The following is a 19,613-nucleotide window of genomic DNA, read 5'->3' on the forward strand; positions in this document are numbered from 1 at the left end:
CACATTACATCTGTTCTAAATTAACCTTAAAGGGAGATTTGTCAAGTATTTAAAGGGACTGTTTGTAACTTGTTCCAGGTATAAATCATTGCTGGTCGGTGTCTCATGGTCTCTCGTGTGTCTCCGCTGTTCAGACTCAGACTCCAACACAAACTCCAGTGAAGCACCAAAACCTCTTGGTTGTATCTAGTGAAGCTGTTAAACAGTGTTGGCCGCGGTCGGAGGACGCGGGGGAGACCGTAGCTTTGGTCTCCAGGACCGGAGTCTCTGCTCCTCTGCTCCTCTGCCTGCCTTCACTCACACACCGTGCTCCTTCTCTCTCTCTCTCTCCACCTCTCACGTGCATGCTGCTCACTCCACACTGCAGAAGAGTTAGTTTAGCTCTGAGAATATCTAGTGAATGTTCAGTGGACGTTTGTGCAGAAATAACTGCTGCAGCTCCTCCAGACCAACAGAGGTTTCCCGTGTCTTGTGAAGTGACGGGGCTCCGCAGAGAGAAACGTTATCGTCTCCCCCGTTCCCTCCGGCCGCGGTCGGGAGGCTGAGGCGGGAAAAGCCAACACTAGGATCAGCATTGATTCATGGAGAGACCTTGGTCTGGTCAGCTAACATTACTGCCAAGCAGCTGAAATATAGAGTGATATTGTGCTTTTAGCTGACGTGTGTCTCCTCACTGTGTTGAGCGATGCTCCTTCATGTCTATGTAGAGCGAGCACAAGCGCCAGCAACAGGACGCTGACTTTAGTTGACTTAACGGACACAGGTGAAGCTGTTAACAAGACATTTCTGATTCTTACTAACAGTCCCTTTAACTATGGACAATCATGCGATTAATCGTGATTAAATATTTGAGTCGATTGACAGCTCTAGTTTATTGACATCCTCAAAAAAAAAATCTGATAAACGTAAATAAAACAAACAGGAAGAAGCTCCTGACTTCCTGCTTTCCCTCCGGCCTGCACCCTCCGATTGGAAGGTCACGCTGCCCCCATCACTGCTCTGCATTCCCCAAATCCCCCTCAACCCCCCCACCAGACTCTCCCAGACGCTGTTGTCTCTGTTGTCCAGACAACAACGAAGTAAAGCTGCAAGAATTTCTGCTTCAAACAAACTAAACTCCCCCCCCCCACCACCTCCACAACCCCCCCTTATAAATCCGTCACACGTACGGAGGAATGTGTCCGACTTATACGAAAAGAGGAAGCAAAATAAAACCCCTCCAGTTAGTTGGAACAGTAAACTAGTGACAACTTGAGAGATGTACTTCTGCTTTATCAGGAAGATGGAAGAAAGAGAGCATGAAGGAGGAGGAGTGGTGGGGTGGGGCAGCTGCAGAGAAGAGACGGGGGACCAATGGGGCTGCAGGAAAGCACCCCCGTCAATGACATGGCGCTCAGTGACCCCGCCCCCCCCGGGTGTAAAACAGTGTGTCTGTCAGTGACAGCTCAGACAATATGCTGGTGAGACACAGACAAGGAGTAAGTCCACACACACTCATGGAGACGGTTCATTGAGACAGACGGTTCACTGAGACAGACCCTCCGTGGACGGATTGATTCTCTGTGTGGACACGACCGCCTGTAAACATGGTGAGTGTCCTGCAGCTGACAAACACTACTTTCTGAATGATTTCTCGTCTCAGTTTTGTCTCTTGTATTGTGCACCGTTCTCTCGTCCAGAGGAATGTCCCTGCAGACCACCTGCTTGGATTTCACTTTAATTTGCGGTGTCAGCTATACGGCCTATTTCTACTCACACAGCCTCTCTGACCTGCTCTACTGTAGTCGGCTGTAACCTGACACACAGCTGAGAGGGAAACTTTACGAGCCTCATTAACACACCAGTCTTTAGAAGGACAGATCATCAGCTCAGGCTGCTCACTAACACATCATTGGAGGACGTTCGGCAGATGTTTGATTTCTTAAATGTTGCACATGGATGGGTTCATCTGATCAAACTGTTTCTGACCTCTAAACCTCGTTCACACTTGTTGCTGTGTGAACCTTTTTGTTTGAATGAACCTTTAGCGGTTGCTTGAGTTCCCTGTTCTCGCCTGTTGAAACTTCACGTTCTCAGTCCAGCTTGACGTCTCTTTAACCCTCAGCTGCTGTCACTCACTGGCCCGGATGAGCTGCTGTCACTCACTGGCCCGGATGAGCTGCTGTCACTCACTGGCCCGGATGAGCTGCTGTCACTCACTGGCCCGGATGAGCTGCTGTCACTCACTGGCCCGGATGAGCTGCTGTCACTCACTGGCCCGGATGAGCTGCTGTCACTCACTGGCCCGGATGAGCTGCTGTCACTCACTGGCCCAGATGAGCTGCTGTCACTCACTGGCCCAGATGTTCTGATGAAATATGGAGTTGAATTTTAAGTTTGATTATTTCTCGTTGGTGAACTTGTTTTCATGAAACTGTTTGCAGCTTCACCAAGACATGATCAGTGTGTGTTTGTGTGTGTTTGCAGCATTTTGTCTCTAGGAGTGGGTGTTTGTTGAAGGACAAACCCCCCCCCAGAGTAACTAGATGGACTGCCAGGTAGCCGCCAACAGATTATATTTAGTACAAGAAAATCAGAAAATGTTCTTCTGCAGTTTATCAACCAATTTATGTGATTGGTTGATTTAAAGAACAGACAAACTGCAGACCAGCACGGTCATTATTCCACCTGGTATCACGCCAAAGCATGTAATAGACCCGCCTGTCCACCAGAGGACAGTCAGTGTCACGTTTTGCCCGTAGACTGTATGTAAGAAGCGACGTAGTCCCTTTGACGTCACCATAGGTATGTTCACTACAGTTTTGAAGCCTCGAGTTCGGCATTTTTGGCGTTGCCATCTTGTTTTTTTGCAACCAGAAGTGACACGAGAGGGTGGAGCTAAGTACAACCGAGGCTAACCATGATGTTTTTCCTAAACCCAATTTATGCCAGGATCAGACTACAGGATGTGTTTGACGGTTCCGATGGTCACTATGTCAGATCAGACGATTGAGAGTCAGAAATTCTTGTCGTGACTCGGCCGCGTCACATGACGGACTACACGTCGGTCCCCTGTTCCGACAACACACACTCTCCCGGCACCGCCGTCTTAATATATACGGGCTTACCGGGGCTCAAGCCCCCCCCCCCCGAGCCCGACCATGTAAAGGGGCCCGACCATGTAAAGGGGCCCGACCATGTAAAGGGGCCCACGAGGCTCCGGGGGAAAACAATACAAATATAATTCACAGGGAGAAGAGAAAGCGGGGCGCTCAACGTGATGCTCCATAAACAAAGACGCAACGGCGGTGATGTTTTTACTCTTAACACGACCTAGATTGAATATCCTACAGCCATGTCCGACGTGTTTCCGTGACGGAACACGTCGTGGAAAGCAAAAAAAAAAATCAAACATGCCAGACTTTCTGTCGGACGTCGTGAGGTGTCCCAGACGCGGCGTCGGTTGTTGTGTACTACGACACACTACACGAGATAAAGCGATCGACTGTCGCACACGACACTCATTTATCGTTCCCGATCTGAGTTGACAGCCTACGGTGGCCGTGTCGGGCTGTAATCGGGCTGTAATCATGTAGTCTGAACCAGGCATAAGTGGTTTTGTTGGCCCCTGCTGGTGCTGAACCTTCATACATGCATGTAATATTCACGCCTCAGCGAGGCAAAACGTGACCCTGACACGCTATCCTCTGGTGGACAGGCAGGTCTATTACACACTTTGGCGTGATACCGGGTTGAATAATGTTTACTCAATGTTTACTGAGGTATTAAATCAAGTGAGAAGTAGACTCATGTTCTCAAAGACTTCTATAGAACCAGAGGAGTCGCCCCTTGCTGGCTGGTAGACAGGATGCAGGTTTAAGACTCTTCAGCGTTGGCTTTACTTTTCAGACCCGCAGGTTGGCGCCTGGTTTTGTCCCGCCGAAGCGTGAATATTAAACATGTGTATGAAGGTGCAGTACCAGCAGGGGGCAACAAAACCACTCACTTAGGTTTAAGAGAAACGTCACGGTTAGCCGTAAACTAAGTACAATTCGTACGGAAACACGTAACTTAATCACGGACAACACGTCACAATCGCCATTAATGTAACTTACAAAACAAAATAAAACACGGGTCTCCTGGTTGGAAGTCCTGTGTTTGTTGGACCAGGCCACCTCCCCTCCCACCTGTCATCAACTTGAGTCTTTCTCACTTTTTATTCTACGTCACCAGCTCTGAACGTAGCAGATTAACACGGATGCATTTACATCACAGTCAGTCCAGACTACGTGGCGTACAGAAAGCCAGAACGGCGTTCTTATTGCAAGCTTTTGCCTTACGCCTTTTCGTGTGACTGGGCTGCATTATTTATAATAATAATAATTGTATTTATACAGCACAAAAGCAAAAAGTGCTTTCCATAGACGGCATTAAACAATAAATTAAAAAAAACTTAAGAACAGCACGAAAGAAATTTACAAATAAATCCTCCAAAAGGTGGAACAAGTCAAAATATTAAAATAAACTTTAAATCTCATTATTTGTGGGTGGAAAAATGTTAAAAAGCCTCGACATGATTGATGTAATAAAGCGTAATTTTCCCAGGTCCTATCTGCAGCTCACAGTAGAGCGAGAGGATATGCATCATCCTGACGTTATTCCATGCAAAGCAACTCTGCAGCTGAGCTCATCTTATTCATCGCTTCTTTAAAACACACAGACTGGTTTGGTGGGTGACTAACGGTCGCTTTAAGCAACCTCATTTCCGTTCTATAAGGTTGTTTTGTATTGGAATTTATTCCTTTTTTTAGTTCATTGAGAGCTATTTCTGGGCCGCCTCGTGTGCTGCTGTCTGTTTTAATCATCTGAGAGCAGCAGTCAGTAGACAGTCATGAGGGTTTATAACACAGCGGGAGGCTGGCATGGAGAAGTGGCAGCATCCTCACAACATCCCACTCCGGGAAGTTCAAATAAGTTTAATTCTCCATCTGTCCTGTGTGTTCTCCAGACAGCTGTCCATGTGTTTAACTGCTGAGGATTATTCATCGACCTCATCGTTCATCATGTAAGGATATATGCCAGTTGAGCTATATAGGCTCCTGAGTATGAAAACACAATTAACTGAGTCAATGGCAGGCGTCACCCTTTTGACGCCTGCCATCAACGGCACAATTAGCCTCTTTTTATTCTACGTCTCTAGCTCTGAGCGTAGCATATTTACACGGATGCGTTTACACTGCGGTCACTATAGACCACATGGCGTACAAATGGCATGCCTAAAGCAAGAACAGCGTTCTTATTGCATTTTTTTGTCTTGCGTATTGTCAATCATACACCTTCTCATGCGACCGGCCTTCATTATGTGCCATCGCTTGTTATCACTGCCTCTGCTGTCGCTTTGCTACGACTTTGCAGGGATAAAACATCGCTCCATAGCACCAATCATGGTCAGATGTCCTGCAAATCTGACTGTGTTATAAACACATACATTAACATAAAGGTTAAAGCAGTGTATCGCCAAATTGCCCCTATTTGTTTAACGTTATTAAAATGTTGTCTCATCTTTATATGTTTAATGTAGCAGCATTAAATTCCCAATAGGTAAAGATCCTGTTAGTGTCTGTGCAGGGAGAAAGACTGAAACAAACCACTGGTTGGTCTGACCATAAGTCAACAACCTCAACACGCTCCTTAACGCTGTAAATGTAGCAGCTACAAGTAAAGCAGCACAGTGACCACACGGCGAATACATACCACTGTGACAGAAGGCAGAAGACGAGACTGAGGAAGTGTGAGTATAAATAAAAGCAGAGTGTGAGCGGTGAGATAAGTTCCTGCCGTGGAGCAGCGAGCCGGCTGTTATCTGCTGCTTCTCACCCTGTCGGTTACAGTCCCACCTCTGGGAAACACATCTCACAGTATTACTTCTAATTCTGTTTAACATCTTGTTTTAACTCCAACCTGAAGTCCAACACTGAAATAAAGCTGAATCAGCTGAACGAGTTGGCCGTCTTTCATACTTCTCTAAAAACCTTCTGGCAGCTGCAGCGCTGCTCTGATCTCCGTCACTGCTCGTTGAACGTGGTCCATTTAGTTCCACTCATGATCACTAGTAGTGAACTCTGCAGCCTTAACTGTGGTTCAGCTGTGTGATATACTGTGTTTAATACGGTAACTTACTAGTTTACAACATTTAATTCAACAAACAGTAACAAAATAATCTAAGATCAAAGGTTCACTTACTAGATTTTGGAGCTTTCAACCACACATCACAGTCTTCCTTTGTTCATATGTTAAAGCCATAGACTATATAAGAAGTGGACGTAGTCACTGTGACGTCACCGTTTGTGGACCGCTGTTTTCAAGCCTCCAGTTCGGCATTTTGGCCGTCGCCATCTTGGTGTTTGGTTTCGGCCATCGCCATTTTGGTTTTGGCCGTCGCCATCTTGGTGTTTGGTTTCGGCCATCGCCATTTTGGTTTTGGCCATCGCCATCTTGGTGTTTGGTTTCGGCCATCGCCATCTTGGTTTTTGGTTTTTGGCCTTTGCTATTTTGGTTTTTGGTCGTCGCCATCTTCATTTTTGGCTTTTGGTTTCGGCCATCACCATCTTGGTTTTTGGTTTTGGCCATCGCCATCTTGGTTTTTGTTTTTTGGCCTTCGCCATTTTGGTTTATGGTCGTCGCCATCTTGGTTTGGTGCAACCAGAAGTGACACGAGAGGGTGGAGCTATGTACAACCGAACGCTGAATAAGACATTTTTAGGAGACCAAAACGTTATAGTTAAATTAGCTTAGATGCTATTTGCTTGGCAGCGCAGTTACGGCTGCACTTCGCCCTTTGTGGATGCTTTGAGAATTGCACGGCTTCTTTTTGTCTTATTTGTGCCGATTTAGCCGCCACAAAAGCTGCGTTATCACTTTAAGAATTCGCCCGAGTATTGATTTGACAAATAGTACGTGTTATTGCTATAAATCAAACAGACGTATTTATTTTAACATTAACAGTCCAAAGAACTGATGGAAGAACATCAACATTACATCAGTTCACCATCTCATAGTGTTTAGTTTTGAAACATATCAAGTCCAGTCTTTGTTTGGTTAGTCTTCTATAGTAATAAGAAGATTAGCTGTCTACGTGGAATGTCCACTAAACGGTCGTAGGAAGGTTTCATCACTCGTGTGCGTTTGTTTATGAGATTTTGACATAGTTCTCACCAGTTCCCATACAGGAAATACCAGGGCAGCTGCAGCGAGTCGGTGTCACTGCCACGGAGCCGGAGTTAGTCTCCGCAGCCTCCTCCTGGATCTGTTTGGGTTGGAGAGAGCGTTGGCAAAGGTGATTTTTCCATGGAGCACATCTGAGGATCATATGAGATGATAAAATTGATCGACCAGGAATGAATTCCCAACATGTCAGAGAATAATTTACCAAATCTGTCTCCCGGTGTTTTTCCTTCTGTTTATCCCAGTCCCCCGCCCCCGCCCCCGTCTCTGTATCTAAGATACTGTGGGAACGTCTAATATGTCATATTTACAGGCTGACTTCCTGTCCACATTCAAGAAAAGAGATTATCTCAACTATGTGCTCTGCTAACTCTAACACCGCTCCGTCTGGGAACATTCTTCTGAGTTTTACTGAAGTTTTAATCGTGTGTGACAGATTGGTTCACCGCCACCGTGGGTGTTTTGCGCCGGGCCCGGCATGTGTCTGGATGTATAATGGATGAGGCGCTGACCTGACCCCCGGGGTTGTGCCCGGGCTGTCAAGGGCCAAAAGGTCAGAGGGAACCAAGGGGCGTCGTTCCCACACTGGGAGCCACTTCCTGGACTGGTTCCTGTTCCAGTGGCTCTCTGGGATGGATGATGTTATTCTGTTGATGAAGTAGTGCGTCTCTTCAGGTGCTCTCTGATTTTATGGGAAAAAGTTTACAATTACCAAACAGCTCTTTCAAAAAATAGGGATTTCCATTCTTTAGAATTTACAAAATATCTGATTAATGCACGTCAATGGCTGCAGAATAATGAGATGAATTATTACAGTTTCAGTGAGTCACTTAAAAACTATTTTGATAATCAATCACTTATTTCTTTTACAAATGAAAAAACATAACTTTGCTCACTTTAATGCTCTCGACAGTTTGATGCTACAGCCTGACCTGGTCCGACCAGCAGCTGGTGTTAGACATCTTTAGGTAAATACTACTGAATAACTGAGTCAGTTCATGGGCGGATTATTAGACATTAAGGGTTCCTGGGCACAGACATGCAAAGGGCTCCACAACCTCTCCTACAGAGGAGTAAGACACACAGACTTTATAGTTCAGCCTCTTTTTGTTGTTGTTTTCAGTTTCTTTGAGGTTGTTTTACGTCTGTTTGTAGTCATTTTGTGTCTCTTTGAGGTTGTTTTACGTCTGTTTGTAGTCATTTTGTGTCTCTTTGAGGTTGTTTTACGTCTGTTTGTAGTCATTTTGTGTCTCTTTGAGGTTGTTTTGAGTCTCTTTGTGGTCTGTTTGAGTCCCTTCCTGGTTGGTTTGTGTCTCTTTGAGTGACATTTTGTAGGTGAAGGCCAGCGGGGGGGCCTGACACGTTGGGCCCGTTCAGTTTACTGACTTTATGAGTCAGTTCTCTGACTTCATGACTCACCTCCTCCTGCTTGTGCTACTGTTACAGAACCATTTAGCATTTAGCATTATCTCACCATGTGCTCTTGTGGACACAGTGGAGTTACGTAGTCCGGCTTTATCAAGCAAACACTTTTCAGCTTCTCAGATGTGCACTTTCTCTGTTTTATATCATGTGAATTGAATGTCTTTGGGTTTTGATGTGTTGGTTGGACAAATAAGTGATTTGAAGACGTCACCTTGGAGGTCCGGAGAGTGTTGATGGACATGTTTCACTGTTTCACTGTTTTCTTTTTGTTTTTTATACTAACCAATGAATCAATCAGTTGCAGTCCTACTTGAGTGTTTGGTGTCAGTTTGACATCATGTGACTGCGAGTTAAAAATACATCGTCATGAAAACAATAATCCAGCGTCGTATTGAAGTAGCTTCATTTGGCCCGAGGCGACTTATTGCCTGAACAGAAGCTTTTGAAAGCATTTCTTGCGTTGCGTCCGGCAGGCCGACGTTAATCTGTGAACAGGATGGAGAGAGAGAGAGAGAGAGAGAGAGAGGGGGGGGGAGAGAGACGGGAGAGGCAGAGACAGCTGTTCTGTTAAAGTGCTGAAGGCCAGCTGTCAGAAGGCTGATCTGCACAAGCAGGCGTGTGTCAGGAATCCAACAGAGTCACAGCTGAACCTGACTTTGTTACTGTACTCAGTTGGTCGACATGCAGACCAGGATCAGTAAACACGACCAGTGGCCTCAATTCACTGGGTATATATATCAGATCGGGGTAAAGCGTCACCAATAATCAGGTCACATGTGGTTTAAATGTCATTTGTGGCTGCTGAAACTCTGCAGGCTTTTCTTAACACACACACATACACACACACACACACACACACACACACACACACACACACACACACACACATACACACACACACATACACACACACAAATATCTTATTCTCATGACCTGGATGAAACTCAGTGTGAGTGTAACGCAGGCGGAGCTCGTAGTGATGATCATGAAACCGATCAGATGTCATCGAGAGTACGCTGATGATTCCAGGAGAAAGTACAACAACGTAAATCTTGGCGGTGCGCTCGCTGGCTGTCATTTGACCCGATGTATTTCACTTGCATGTCTGTAGCATGACCCCGAGGATTAGGCAGAGGGTTGGTGTGTGTGTGTGTGTGTGTGTGTGTGTGTCAGTGTGCTCCACAGGCCTGCATCCCAACAGGTGCTGAGCGTGTTGGACTCTGATGGTGAATGAGCTCTTTGTTGTCGATGATTCACCCTCAGAGAGCACACACACACACACACACACACACACACACACACACACACACACACACACACACACACACACACACACACACACACACACACACTCATCAGCTGAGGGGGGTGTATTTGTTTTGTTGAGGGTCTGTCTGTATTATTCCTGTAGTGTCGTGTCCATCTCTTTATACATGCCAGTGAGGGAATGTAACCGACTACTTTTACTCAGGAACTTTTTTTACTTTTTTACTTTTACATTTAAAGGGACTGTTTGTAAGAATCCTAAATGTGTTGTTAACAGCTTCACCTGTGGTCGTTAAGTCAACTAAAGTCAGCGTCCTGTTGCTGGCGCTTGTGCTCGCTCTACATAGACATGAAGGAGCATCGCTCAACACAGTGAGGAGACACACGTCAGCTAAAAGTACAATATCACTCTATATTCCAGCTGCTTGGCAGTAATGTTAGCTGACCAGACCAAGGTCTCTCCATGAATCAATGCTGATCCTAGTGTTGGCTTTTCCCGCCTCGGCCTCCCGACCGCGGCCGGAGGGAACGGGGGAGACGCCGGAGTTTTGGTCGGAGACGATAACGTTTCTCTCTGCGGAGCCCCGTCACTTCACAAGACACGGGAAACCTCTGTTGGTCTGGAGGAGCTGCAGCAGTTATTTCTGCACAAACGTCCACTGAACATTCACTAGATATTCTCAGAGCTAAACTAACTCTTCTGCAGTGTGGAGTGAGCAGCATGCACGTGAGAGGTGGAGAGAGAGAGAGAGAAGGAGCGCGGTGTGTGAGTGAAGGCAGACAGAGGAGCAGAGGAGCAGAGACTCCGGTCCTGGAGACCAAAGCTACGGTCTCCCCCGCGTCCTCCGACCGCGGCCAACACTGTTTAACAGCTTCACTAGATACAACCAAGAGGTTTTGGTGCTTCACTGGAGTTTGTGTTGGAGTCTGAGTCTGAACAGCGGAGACACACGAGAGACCATGAGACACCGACCAGCAAGGATTTATACCTGGAAGAAGTTACAAACAGTCCCTTTAAAGAGAGGCGAAGTCCCGCCCCATCCGGTGTCCCCAATGGGACCTTATTTTGGAAAAGATATATGTACGGTAGTCTATGGCGAGAGACAAATAATTTTTCATCTTGGTTCTTTGCAACCAGCAGTGACTCGTGAGGGTGGAGCTAAATACAACCGAACACTGAATAAGACATTTTTAGGCGACCAAACATGTTCTAATTAACTTTGATGAAGTGAAAACACACTGTGAAAGGGTTAAAGTTGTAATAAATCAAGAGGGAAGTAGGCTCATTTTCTCAGAGACTTCTATACAACCAGATGAGTCGCTCTGTGTTGTGCATCACATCTCAGCTGACTGTAACGTTGCTCATCTGTTAGTGTCACATTTCGCGTGAGAACTGAAAAGGTGATGAGATAAGTGTGCTCATCTGTGTTTCTGTGGTTTTGAGACACATTTCCAAAGAAGTAGAAGGAAATTAGCTCATTGTCAGTCAGTGTATTTTTGGAGTGATGACAGAGGATGCTCGCCAGCCTGCAAGAGGAAGAAGAAACATCATTTAGCTCGACGCAGAAAGTAGGAAGTGAAAAGAGAGAGAGAGAGAGAGAGAGAGAGATGTCACATTCAGAACAAAAAGAGATCTACTGTTTTCACAATCACTTTAACGATGAAGGAAAGAGTGACTTTACGACAACGATTTGTGTTAATCGTGATTTAGAAAATTACTTTGTGCAATTTTTCTTCGTGAATGTGACGACGACTCAACTTGCAGCAACATTTTGCAAAAGTGGAAATGTTGTCATCGGCCTACAGCAGCAAAAGAAATGCACCGTTTCAAGTAAATACTTCCATCTAAATGTGGATCTTTATGTTCAAAATACAATCTATGAAACTGAGCAGAGACCTGCTGCACATGGAGGTCTTTGTTCTTTCGTTTAAAGGGAGACACTCCAGGCAAAAACATAGTTTTTCATTCACTGGTCAATTTAGAGATATTGAGCTATTTGGCTTCCATAACACGTCTTCTCTCAGACTAGTGGAAAAAAAACATCCTAAATACACATTCAGCTGTTTATTTTACTACTTTGTTTATATGTGTCTGTAGATTTCTGCTAAATTCACCAACAGTTACCATTAGATAACGCCTCCTAATCTTTATTTCCTGTGTTCTTTTATTGTAGAACAAACTGGCGAAGGCTCTGTACGACAACACCGCCGAGTGTGCAGACGAGCTGGCTTTCAGAAGAGGGGACATCGTCATGGTGATGGACCAGAACGTGGCGGGCACCAGCGGATGGTGGATGTGTTCTCTGTACGGACGCCACGGTCTGGCCCCCGCCAACCGACTGCAGCTTCTACCGCAAACCTGTGGAACCGCCGCGGGCCCGTTAGGCCGCGACATCAACAAACACAAAGTGACCGAAGCTGAAACCGATGCTCAGAATATCTACCAGATCCCCAGCGTCCCCCGACCCTCCAGCAGCCCGGCATACGAACGCATGGACGTCATCTACAAGATCCCATCCACTCCGACGTCGGCTTCAAAAATCTCTCCAGCACTTAGGCTCAGCACAGAGAACCCGGAGGGAAACAAGGTACACATTGTTTTTTCCACAAGTCTCATCTTCAACCTCTTATCCGGGGTCGGGTCGGGGGGGCAACAGCTCCAGCAGGGGACCCCAAGCTTCCCTTTCCCGGGCCACATTAACCAGCTCTGACTGGGGGATCCCGAGGCGTTCCCAGGCCAGGGTGGAGATATAATCTCTCCACCTAGTCCTGGGTCTTCCCTGTGGCCTCCTCCCAGCTGGTCGTGCCTGGAACACCTCCCAAGGGAGGCGCCCAGGGGGCATCCGTACTAGATGCCCGAACCACCTCAACTGGCTCGCAAAGGAGTAGCATCTCTACTCCGAGTCCCTCACGGATGACTGAGCTTCTCACCCTATCTCTAAGGGAGACGCCAGCCACCCTCCTGAGGAAACCCATTTCAGCCGCTTGTACCCGCGATCTAGTTCTTTGGGTCCTGACCCAGCCCTCATGACCAGAGGTGAGAGTAGGAACGAAGATTGACCGGTAGATCGAGAGCTTTGCCTTCCGGCTCAGCTCTCTTAAAGCCAATGCGATACCGCCCCCCCCGCCCCCAGTTCCATCGTCCCCTCACTCGTGAACAAAGACCCCGAGGTACTTGAACTCCTTTTTTTCTACAAGTATTGAATAAAAAGCTAAATGTAGATGTTAGTCTGTCTGTTTGTCTGGGGTCAAAGTTTCCCTGGGAAGTGTTCATGATTAGAGGCTGCTGCAGAAATGCAACGCTGTGAACCCCCTGCTGGCAAAAGAGCTTACAGATGGGGACCGGGGGCCTCTCCGTGGGACAGGCATGCAGCAGCGGGGTCTTTATGGGCCTATAAAAGACCAACAGACACAGACTTCAGACACTTTTAACTGCAAACAGCAGCTCTTGCCGCCAGGGACCCCAGAAAGACAGAAGTGTCTGTACGGGTGCAGAAAGGTGGGGAGAAATAAACCCACATGTTCACCATTTCCTCTCCTGCTCCGGGGGGGGAGTCCTGTTCCCCTTCTGCAGTAGCCACCTTATATCCAATGAGCAGCATGGTTTCTGTTATAGAGCTGCGTTAATTGGCATGCATGACGGGGTTCTCCGGCCCTCTCGAGGGGCTTCAGAGCAAACACTGTCCCCATTAATGTGTGTGTGATGCAGAGGTCAGCGAGGTAGACGCAGCTCTGATCAAAGTGTTACAGCCTGTCTGTCTCGTCTGCAGCCTCCGTTCTGCAGCGTGGGGTCCAGTCCGCCGGGGGAGGTTTACGACGTCCCGAACCAAACAAGACCAGCTCCTCTCGTCAAAGTGAGCTCCTGATAATAAACACAACAACATGCATCAGACGTAGCCGGAGACATCCGACCGCCTCACTGTTGTTGTGATGTTCTCATTGCAGGCATCAACGACTCCGAGACACACGCCACGAAAACACTCACTGATTCCAGTAACGACGCTGGAAAAGAGATTTGACTCGCCGGAGAGTTTAAGGTGCAGCAGTCCAGGAGACTCTTATGTAAGTTTCAGACATTTAGAGGGATTAATGAGACCCACTTAGACCTGTTTTGGTCTTTTTTTAGTTTGGTGCACAGGGTCTTTAGGGGGGATCCATTTAGGGGGGACACATCCTGAGGGTGCAAAGACTTTTGTCTTTGCCTTTTTTTATTCTCCTCAGCTTTTAATTGTATTCAACCACATATTTTAGCAGAAAGGCTGAAGAGCATCCACAATATTGATCCTGTCCTCATATCCTGGCTGATGGACCTTTATCTGAGAGGTCGCAACGTGTGAGAGTTAACTATGTTTTATCCAATGTTCTTTTTTCCTCCATTGGATCGCCGCAGGGCTTTATTTGTTTTATATACAAATGAGTGCCAAACTCAACACTCGAGGCGACATGTCCTTAAGTTCGCTGATGATTCGGTGATCGTGTCTCTCCTCAGTAATGACGACCCTGATCACGGCCCGGTAGTGTCAGAATTCAATGACTGGTGTAGGACGTCCTTTTTAAATAGAAATGTGTCCAGAACAAAATAGATGATAGTAGATTTCAGGCATTGAGGGATTTGTAGGTGAGGAGGAGGGTTTTGTAGGTGATGCGGGACTTGACCGGGAGCCAATGGAGGTGGATGAGGGTCGGGGTGATGTGCTGCCAGGGCTTGGTGCGGGTGAGAACCCTGGCAGCTGTGTTCTGAACATACTGGAGCCGGTCCAAGGCTTTGCTGGGAACCCCGGACAGAACTCCATTGCAGTAGTCCAGACGGGAGGTGACGAAGGCGTGGATGAGGGTTTCTGCCACGGAGTCAGAGAGTGATTGCCGGAGACGAGTGATGTTTTTTAGGTGGAAGAAAGCGGATTTGGTGATGGACTTGATGTGAGACTGGAATGAGAGAGTCAGGTCCAGGATGACACCCAGGTTGCGGACTTCCGAGGTCTGGGAGAAAGAGCAGCCGTCGACGTCCAGATGTAGACCTCCAACCTTCCGGAGCAGGGCCTTGGGAGCCACGACCATGAGCTCTGTTTTGTTGCTGTTGAGTTTTAGGAAGTTAGATGACATCCAGATTTTGATTTCATGCAGGCAGTTTACAAGTGACTGTGGGGGTAGCTGGGTGGATGGTTTGGTGCTAAGATACAGTTGTGTGTCGTCAGCATATGAGTGAAAGCTGAGACCGTGGTGAGACCTTCTCTTTTATTAGCTGGTATGGGTTGCTTTCCCTCAAAAACAGGAATAGGTTGCAGGGTATGGTCAAAGTGTTGCAGGCACCCCCCTCAATGACTTGACTTCTCTGATCCAGAGCAGGACCTTGAAGAAGGCTCAGGTGGTCCTAGCTGATCCTAGCCATCCTCTGTCCGATGAGTTCAGGTTGCTCCCGTCAGGCCGCAGATACAGTTTGCCTAAATGTAGGACCGATAGGCTCAGAAATTCTTTTCTTCCTACTGCCATTGGTTTCCTTAACAATGCCTTGTAATGTGTTATGTTGTAAGCTTTTGTATTTATTGCCTTTAATCGGCTATTTATTGTGTTTATATTGTTGTGTGATGGCTTTGTGGTACTGCTGACTGGACAACAAATGGCCCGGGGGGATAATAAAGTTTTCCTTGACCTTGACCTTTGTTCTTGTGTATAGGTGTATGCGGTTCCACCACCTTTGCCTCAGGACCCAAACTACGACATCCCCGTTCCCTCGGCCACAGAGGCCCAACAGACAGTGACGGGTGGATACTGCACCCTGCCCAGCCCCCGCAAGCCTGAATGGATTTATGATGTGCCGGTAGGTCCTGAGAAACTAAGTCCACCCCCGGGCTCCTACGACACCGTGCCCTCCCCCGCCGCTTGCCATCAGCTCTATGACACTCTCCCAGCGCGTGCTTGGCCCGTTCAAAGAGGCAGTCCGATCTCCTCGCTTTACGATATACCAAAACCCAATTCACTCGACATGCCGAGTCCACCCAAAGTGCTGCCGAGGCTCCCGATTTATGACAAGCCCCCGACCCAGAGGCTTACAGAAGAGTTGGTGTACGCGGTTCCACCCCAGGAGGAACCCGTCACTCGGGTCCTCGGCGACCCCTCCAGTGATCACATACCGCTAGAGTGCAGGGGCGACTCCAGCAACGCTCATGAACTCCGCAGAGTGCGTCTGCAGCGAATGAGGAACTTCCTGGCCTGCACGTCTTTCCGTGACCTCCCTGAGAGCGTGGAGTTGCCGGTGCAGGAGGACGACGGGCGAGGCCGAACCCTCCGTCTCTCTGCGGCGGACAGTCAGAGAATCAGCACGGCGTCCAGCTCTTCCACCAGCTCCTGTGACTCTCTGGCTCTGAGCTCGTCCTCTCCAGAGCCCCTGAGGGAAGTGACGCTCGGCCAGGACGAGGCCTGCCGCAGACTCCTGGACCTGCAGGAGTCCGTCTGCAGGGCCGTCCCCCGTCTCATGGACTTCGTCAGCAGCCACTGGAGGAGCAGAGAGCATCTGGAGAAACACCTGAAGGAGGTCAAAGAAGCGGCGGAGGGCATCGCGTGCTCTCTGACGTGCTTCCTGAACTTTGCGCTGGACGTTAAGGGCAACGCCCGCCGTCTGACGGACGCCAACCTTCAGACGAGGCTCTACAAACAGCTGTCCATCGTAGAGGACTCAGGTGTGATCTTACAACAAACGGTAGGCGCTCTGAACATGGCGGGCTGGCCCCTCAATACGCTCTGTCAGGACCCGGGGCAGGTCCAGACACCTGACCAGCTGGAGCGCTTCGTTATGGTGGCGCGCACCGTTCCAGAGGACGTCAAGCGCCTCGTGTCCATCATCAACGCCAACGGCAAGCTTCTGTTCAGAGCCCCTCAGAAAGCTCCAGATCCTCTCAGCACCGCGACTCAGCCAGAGACGAAGACAAGTCCTGATGGAGGCGAACAAAGAGAGGACTCGGTGGAGGACGACAACGACTACGTAGAGCTACAGGTGAACGCTTCTAATCCTCTGAGTCCTTATATATAATATACGTTACTATGGCAACTGAATGATGAACTTTGAACCAAAGCATATTTAATAATGTAACTAATTCATTTGATTTTTTTCTTCAGACTAAGAATGATTTTGAGAAGCAGCAGAAGGAAGTTCAGAAGGAACCAAAAGAAAACGTCTCCAACAAGGTTCAGGTCAGTCACATGAAGTCCATGAGCCTGACACACAAAATGTGGTCGTCGTACCACTTTGGAGGGACGAGGTCTCATAGTGATTTTTTTAAAGGTTCATGTCCGTAGTGTTGGAAAATGCATGACAGCATTGCAGCAGTGGTAGCTTTCTATGTGCTATCACTCCTTTTTCATCCCTCCATCATTACAATCTTTCCATCTTTTTTTGCCATTTTACACATAGATCCAGAATAAAGGTCAAATTCTCTTGACCTCAATGTGATGACAATGTGACCGATGGATAGATTATAGTCTTAGCTTTACAACGATATATGACTTCATGATATTGTGTGTTGGTTCCCCTCTATGTGTAAAATGGCAAAAAAAGATAGAACGATTGTAATGATGGAGGGATGAAAAAAGGAGTGATAACATATAGAAAGCTACCACTGCTGCAATGCTGTCATGTATTTTCCAACACTACGGATATAAATCACTATGAGACCTGGTCCCTCCAAAGTGGTAGGACCAGCCCCCCTGGATGAAGGACTAACAGGATCTGTTCCTACTTAAAGGGCAAGTCCGTTATATTTAATGTTTTTTTTTTGTTTTACGCAGACGGACCCGCCGTTTAATGAGCATGACAAAAACAAAAAACACGTTTGCCTCTTAGAAAATGTGATTTTTATATATCCATCGACAAAATCGCTATACAGGATTTAAGGCTTTCCTCGTAGTCAGATAAAGACAGGAAACACTGCAGAGGACGTAATAAGTCATAATATTTGTCCCATTTCTCCGCCGCTCAGGCTGAAAACAAGCGTCACTCCTCTGAGTCCGGCGGCGGCGGCGGCGGCGGCGGCCCAGAGGAACATCGACTGGCCTCCCTGTCGGAGCACTGCCGGCTTTACTTCGGCGCCCTCCAGAAGGCCATCGGGGGGTTCGTGGGCAGCCTTCGGGACGGCCAGCCGCCGGAGAAGTTCATCTCGCAGAGTAAGCTGGTGATCATGGTGGGCCAGAGGCTGGTGGACACTCTGTGCAGGGAGGCCCAGCGTGGAGGCTCCTCCCAGAGCCTCCTCTGTAAGAGCAACCACCTGTGTGCTCTCCTGAAGCAGCTGGCCGTGGCCACCAAGAAGGCGGCGCTGCACTTCCCCGATAAACAGGCGCTGCACGAGGCTCAGGAGTTTGCAAAGGAACTGGCCCAACGAGCACAGCACTTTCGGATATCGCTTGACCTCTGAGCGCGTAGAGGTCAAACGTGTTGATGTGTTTGTACAGAAAAAAGACATTTTGGTTTATTCATCATCGGTTTCCTTTTTCACTCACGACGTCGTATTCAAGCTTCACTAACCAAGAAGATCATCACGTTCTGCTGGTTGTTCTCAGAATGAATGCAGCTACTGCTTATTAATATGTTAATAATATTAGAAAAGAAATCGCAGGACGAGCAGAACAATTTGTATTTTGTACTATTTAGAATAAAAGACTAAATTGCACATTTAGGAAACTCTACTTAAGCCAATTTTAAAATGCAATTTAAAATATAAAATAATTTGTTTTATATAATTTACAAAAAAAAATGTATTCTCTGAATATTGTTTTGTTATGTGGATTTATGTATTTTATTACTTCATTGTGTATACTCTCCAGGGTAGTAGTTTGATACTTTTTTATGAATATCTATGTAAATATTCTGAAAATAAAATGTGTTATGCATTCCCGAACAACACGTTGGATTTTTATTGATATTAAAATGAAAAAATTAAAACGTGTTACGTTATTTTGTGAATCTGAGATTTTGAGAATAAAGTCATAATATTACGAGAAAAAAGTCGTAACTTTACGAGAAAAAAAGTCCTAATATTATGAGAATAAAGTCAGAATATTATGAGAATAAAGTCACAATATTACAAGAATAAAGTCACAATATTATGAGAATAAAGTCATAACTTTATGAGAAAAAAGTCCTAATATTACAAGAATAAAGTCACAATATTATGAGAATAAAGTCACAATATTACAAGAATAAAGTCACAATATTATGAGAATAAAGTCACAATATTTTGAGAATAAAGTCACAATATTATGAGAATAAAGTCACAATATTTTGAGAATAAAGTCATAACTTTATGAGAAAAAGCCCTAATTTTACAAGAATAAAGTCATAACTTAACGAGAAAAAAAGTCGTAATATTACAAATTTTGTAATAACATAAAATTATGACTTTATTCTCGTAATATTACGACTTAATGAAAGTGAAATAGTGAATAACTGGAGTTTAATAGTGTGATTTGTTTTTGCTCATTGCAGAGGAAATGATCTTTTCCACTCGACCGCCTCCACAGCGGTCCGAACAGGAACTCAGGGGTTGGTGGAGTTTTACTTAACTCTTTAATGCACACAATGTTATTTACAGTTAACCTTTTTACACCCACTTCACCTCCGGAACAGCACTATGTGAACTTCTCACCTTCAGATTGTTAGTACTATGAAAAATTGAATGAATATGAACTTGTGATCATTAAAATAATCCAGATACACCAACAGCAAACGC

General features: G+C 46.6%; 1 protein-coding gene across 1 annotated transcript; it reads left to right on the forward strand.

Moving 5' to 3' along the window:
• The first annotated feature begins 1,432 nt into the window (after nucleotides 1-1,432).
• On the forward strand, nucleotides 1,433-18,779 carry cass4 (Cas scaffold protein family member 4). Its single transcript, XM_074631344.1, has 7 exons — nucleotides 1,433-1,589; nucleotides 12,069-12,482; nucleotides 13,665-13,748; nucleotides 13,840-13,956; nucleotides 15,569-16,885; nucleotides 17,008-17,082; nucleotides 17,868-18,779. Exons 1-7 carry the CDS (start codon nucleotides 1,587-1,589, stop codon nucleotides 18,297-18,299), a joined length of 2,442 nt encoding a protein of 813 aa, XP_074487445.1. The 5' UTR covers nucleotides 1,433-1,586; the 3' UTR covers nucleotides 18,300-18,779.
• The last annotated feature ends 834 nt before the right edge of the window (nucleotides 18,780-19,613 follow it).

The sequence above is a fragment of the Sebastes fasciatus genome, chromosome 1 (genome assembly GCF_043250625.1).
Source record: "Sebastes fasciatus isolate fSebFas1 chromosome 1, fSebFas1.pri, whole genome shotgun sequence".
In the NCBI taxonomy this organism is placed as follows: Eukaryota; Metazoa; Chordata; class Actinopteri; order Perciformes; family Sebastidae; genus Sebastes; species Sebastes fasciatus.

Coding starts and splice junctions, on each gene's coding strand:
- cass4 (XM_074631344.1), top strand. Junction 12,483..13,664: donor AGAACCCGGAGGGAAACAAG/GTACACATTGTT, acceptor TCTCGTCTGCAG/CCTCCGTTCTGCAGCGTGGG. Junction 13,957..15,568: donor GCAGTCCAGGAGACTCTTAT/GTAAGTTTCAGA, acceptor TCTTGTGTATAG/GTGTATGCGGTTCCACCACC.